A 5022-nucleotide genomic window follows, 5' to 3' on the forward strand; every position below is an offset into this window, starting at 1 on the left:
ATGAGCAAATCAGGTTTATCTTTAAAGCTGTTGGAGATTCCAGCTGTTTACTTTGAGTCTCTACAACCAGGTGGCGAGTGTAAAGTTAGCATGAAACACTGAGCCACAAAAGCCACATTTATTTGTCATACGTCAAGCTTTAATAAATGCTGTAAATGCTTTTGGAAAACAAGGCCAAGAACATTAAACTGTGGTGTACATGAAACTTTATAACTAAGTTTACCTCAGATGCCCGAACACCTAACTCATCTGTGAATCACCAAACCAGTTGAGTGGACTGAGCTGTTACTTCAGTGTTTGTGTCTCTAAACTTACATCACATTTAACTAAAGCCACAAACTGTTGTGAAGTCTCTTAGCTGTTCTCTGTGCTTCTTCAGTTTGGACTTTGACTTTGAACTCTCAGACGTAACGTAGCTCTCAGCTGTTTGATGGTGGTTTGGGATTTGTGTCAATATTAACCAGGAAAATCCAGAATAAGTTTGTGTTGTAATGACTTAATCAGTCACAGTGCTTACAGGTGAAGTGAAATGATCTCCATCTCTTGGCAGTCGTCGAACCCACAGAGCTGATGCTGTGATGTCTGAGGAGCAGAGTGAACCCTGAGATACAGTCTGTCTGCTGTCGGCCATCACTGCTGTGAGTCACACATGTTGTACACATGATTTTTGACCTGAATTTGTCCTGGATACAGTTGGAGAGCAGGTGGCTGCAGCCAGAGAAAGGACAGAAAGCTGCAATCAGCTCAGTTTAATCTTACAGACGATACAGTCTGGTAATTATTAACCATGTTAATGTTCATTGATGATAGATTAAATAAGATATTTTAATGCTCTGATGATAAATTATGCAATATTTCATTAGCAAAAGTTGTTGGTCACATCTGATTTTACATTGTTAAAGTAATTATAGCATTGACCTTTGTAAAAATGTTAGTCATGTAGAGACCATGTCATCATCAAAGTAAAACCCTTAGATGCATGTACAACACAAGAGTCTGAGATATTTCAGACATATTTAATCTTTCAGGAACATCAGCAGTGTCACGGGTTTAGTGGTAAGTAGGACCCAAATGCAGCCAACACATGGGAGACGGTGCAGGCGGGTTTATTTAACAAAAAGAACTTCAAAAAACAGGCACAGGGAACCACAGGGGATGACAATAGGCAACAAGAACAAAACAAGGACAAACCCAGAGATGAACAGGACGTGAATAGCTTGGAGACGAACCCAGAAATAAACAGACGAACCAACACAGACAAAGGGGAGCACAAAGACTATATAGACAAGGGAGGCAAGGGTGATTGAAGACACGTGAAACACATTAGGGCGGGGCAGACAATCACCACACAAACAAGACCAGGACAGGAAGCAAAACACTGAGACACACAAGGAAACCTTATTACAAAATAAAACAGGAAGTGAGAAAGTCCAAAACAAAACTAACAAAAAGTGTCTGCCATAGCAAACCATGACAAGCAGGAGTTTAATGTAACATCAGGTCAGTGCAGCAAATGATCAGAGCAGAGCAGAAAACACTGGAACTCCTCCTGGTGGCATGACTGATGTCATGCAGTTATGAATAGAACATCATTATCCACCAGGGAGGTTGTGGCACTAAATACTGAGTCACCCACCCACTGTTATATCCACATAATAGGTCAATATCAGCCCCAGTACCAATCCAATGTATTGGAAATGTACAACCTTAAAGGTTCTTTAAATGATTGTCACTGCCACTAGATGTTACACTAGATCAACAGCATTTCAGATCATTAGCCCACGCTTGCATTGCAGTGATATGCTCCACAGCAAGTTAGCCAACTATCAATAACACATTCATAATAAGGTTATCAGCAAGTTAGCTAACACTATCGTCTATGTCTACTGTGGCCGTCACTAATGAAAACATTCATGTAACATTATGAACCATCAGGTTAATTACACATGGAGGAGAAGAAAAACCAGCTCAGAGTCAAGCTAGACCCTTTATCAAACCAGTATTTGCTCCATGGTCAGACTGGGAAAGAAATTCAGCCTTTGATTTATCTGCTTGGACCAGCTGCATGAATGACACTGATGGAGCCAGTAAAAATTTAAAAAACTTTATGGATATTTTGATGGTCCACCAGCTGACTGGGATTTGAATTGGTAGTCCCTATGACCAGTCCGCCTGTGCTCTGGTCTCACCGCTTTCTTTGTCTGAGTCCTTTTTAGATGAAAATGTGGTTTCAATAGCGGAGGAAATTCTGGAAGGTCGTTCTCACCTGAATGCTGTGTGCTGCGCTGTGCCATCTCACCTGTGGGCGGAGCTTATGTGTTTATGAACATGCGGAGGGCCAATGGTTTTTCACATGCACTAACATGCACACACTGACAGACCAGCTACCAAACAAAGAACAGAGAAACTCAGATTACAACACAGACAGAGCAGGTGTGACTGAGTTCTCTGCTCAGGACGCCATTACTCCACTATATCTTTACATAGAAAATACTAGTGTGCAGCTATACTATTGTTTAGAATCTTATTAAACATATAAGTAAATAAAAGACAATAATTGTGAAGCTAGATTTACTAGAGTAAATAATCTGGTAAAGGCTGAAAAGCAGAGTTTATCAACCCTACACATGATGATATGTGACATTCTGAACCTTTCATTTTCGGTGATTTTTACAGCTCACTCACACACTCTGACTCTATCAGGGAGCAGAGATGGAGGTGCCTATGAAGCAGCAGCTGCTGGAGACTTTGCAGGATTTGGGAGAAGAAGAACTGAAACTCTTCCAGTGGTACCTGCAGGATGCTGAGTTACTGGATGGTTTCCCTGCCATCAAAAAGTGCCATCTGGAGAATGCAGGCAGACTGAAAACAGTGGACTTGATGGTCGACATGTACACTACTAAAGATGTTATGCAGGTGGCCAAGTTGATTTTAAAGAACAGGAATGAAGGTTAGTCAGAGGAACATGAAACGTGGCACATTATCCAGAAACAACAGTGTCTAATACAATTAAAAACACATTAAATGTATTTAAAGATGAAGCTACCTTTTGTGAAACTTCTTGGCTTAGTCACTGTGGACAAATGCCTTCTATTTGATATTCTGCACATTCTGTTATTTTTAAGTCATGGAGGTATCATGAAAACTGAAAATGCATCATTTATACAGATCAGTTCATGATATAAGATTCACTTTCCTCCAACAGGAAAACCGTCACAAGTTGGGCCGCAAGACTCGCCAGCCCGTACAGCTTCTGCAGCAGGTAGCGTTCAATAGTTCAAATTTCAGTAACAGAGCACTCACATATACTGTGTTCACGTTTGATGGTGGGCATGGTGCAATCGTCATAGAGATAACAACTGATGATAGTTTCCCACTCGCACTACACAACATAGCCGACTAAAGACATGCTATTTTGTGCAATAATGTGCAATGCTAACTGCCCATGCAATGCTAGAGGGAGGTACACACATACACATACTAGATTGACCAACTGATTCTGCCACCTCTCTCAGGGCTTGATTTGTCCGGATTGTCCGGTTCCGTTTTGACATTGAAGGCCAGGCTGGACCTGCACAAATGTGATTTGATTGGTTGCCCCTGTGCTGCAGCTTGAAAAGTTGAACTTTTCTCAACCGAAAACAATGCCAGCAAAGCAGTTTGGCAACGTGTGATGTCACCCCACTCAAAGTGAATGAGACACATCTCTGTTGAAACCTCCGACATATAGCTGTGAGTGCTGCATAAGGACCAAACTTATAGAAGAAAACACCAGCAGCCCAAACTGACTAGAACACAATGTGAAGAATTTGATGAGAATGATCCACATGAAATGAGATTTACAATGACTTATTTTGCAGACAGTTTTATCCAAAGCAATGTACAAGTGAGGGACATAAAGCTTCAATGCAGTAGGGGGCCTTGGTGTGAAGTCTAAGTACTACATCTTGTCAATAAGGAGCAGTGGAAAGACATTAGGAAAAGAAGTCCACCAAAAGTGAACAAAGGTGTCTCTAAAGTATTGGGTAGTTTGTATAAAACTTACTGACATTTTGCAGCAAATTCAGAGTCACTGATCACTTGGGTAAATCCCTGCACTGCAGGTCAGTGCCATGACACCGACCATGCATCATTAAGAAAAATCTATTTAGTCTTTTACTGTGTCCCAGTTCAGGGACTGCATCCTTCAGAGGTTGCATCTGACGACCGATTGCGTCACAGCAGCGCAGCTAGACTTGTCTTAGCAGCGCAATACAAAGTGTTATCAAATAAAGTGTTGCCTGGTGGGACATGGCAAAAATTTACACCCTCTACGGCCCCCCTGCCAACAATCAAGCAGACTAATAAGTTGGTATTATTGACCTGCCTCTGACCAAAGTGAATTCTCAAATTACATCAGCTAAAAATTAGCCCTTTAAGGTGTCAGTGCATCAAGTGTTTAGATCCAAATATCTCATGAGGATGTGAGGATTTATTTCACTGACACTTGCTCATGTGATCAGGCCTTTACTGTGTCATTTTAATATCTGTTGTTTTTTCATTCAGAGACTCTTGACAAATGGCAGCCTAAACTGAAATCTAATCTGAAGAAGAAGTTCCAGTGTGTGTTTGAGGGGATCGCCAAAGCAGGAAATCCAACCCTACTGAATCAGATCTACACAGAGCTCTACATCACAGAGGGAAGGACTGGAAAGGTCAATGATGAACATGAGGTTAGGCAGATTGAAACAGCATCAAGGAAACCAGACAGACCAGAAACAACCATCAGACAAGAAGACATCTTTAAAGTATCCACTGGAAGAGATGAACCAATCAGAACAGTGATGACAAAGGGAGTGGCTGGCATTGGGAAAACAGTCTTAACACAGAAGTTCACTCTGGACTGGGCTGAAGACAAAGCCAACCAGGACATACAGTTCACATTTCCATTCACCTTCAGAGAGCTGAACGTGCTGAAAGAGAAAAAGTTCAGCTTGGTGGAACTTGTTCATCACTTCTTTACTGAAACCAAAGAAGCAGGAA

At 41.4% G+C, this 5022-nt stretch overlaps 1 protein-coding gene across 1 annotated transcript in view; it reads left to right on the forward strand.

The window, feature by feature from the left end:
• The first annotated feature begins 519 nt into the window (after positions 1 to 519).
• LOC111645517 (NLR family CARD domain-containing protein 3-like) overlaps positions 520 to 5022 on the forward strand; it is a 9779-nt gene continuing 5276 nt past the window's right edge. The window contains exons 1-4 of the mRNA XM_023394758.2: positions 520 to 638; positions 2677 to 2950; positions 3206 to 3262; positions 4546 to 5015. Of these exons, the coding sequence (XP_023250526.2) occupies positions 2713 to 2950; positions 3206 to 3262; positions 4546 to 5015 (765 nt within the window). The 5' untranslated portion in view covers positions 520 to 638; positions 2677 to 2712. The remainder of the gene's footprint in view (positions 639 to 2676; positions 2951 to 3205; positions 3263 to 4545; positions 5016 to 5022) is intronic.

Source organism: Seriola lalandi, unplaced genomic scaffold, assembly GCF_002814215.2.
Source record: "Seriola lalandi dorsalis isolate HSWRI2012SDOR001 ecotype SW California unplaced genomic scaffold, Sedor1 jcf7180002054953, whole genome shotgun sequence".
In the NCBI taxonomy this organism is placed as follows: domain Eukaryota; kingdom Metazoa; phylum Chordata; class Actinopteri; order Carangiformes; family Carangidae; genus Seriola; species Seriola lalandi.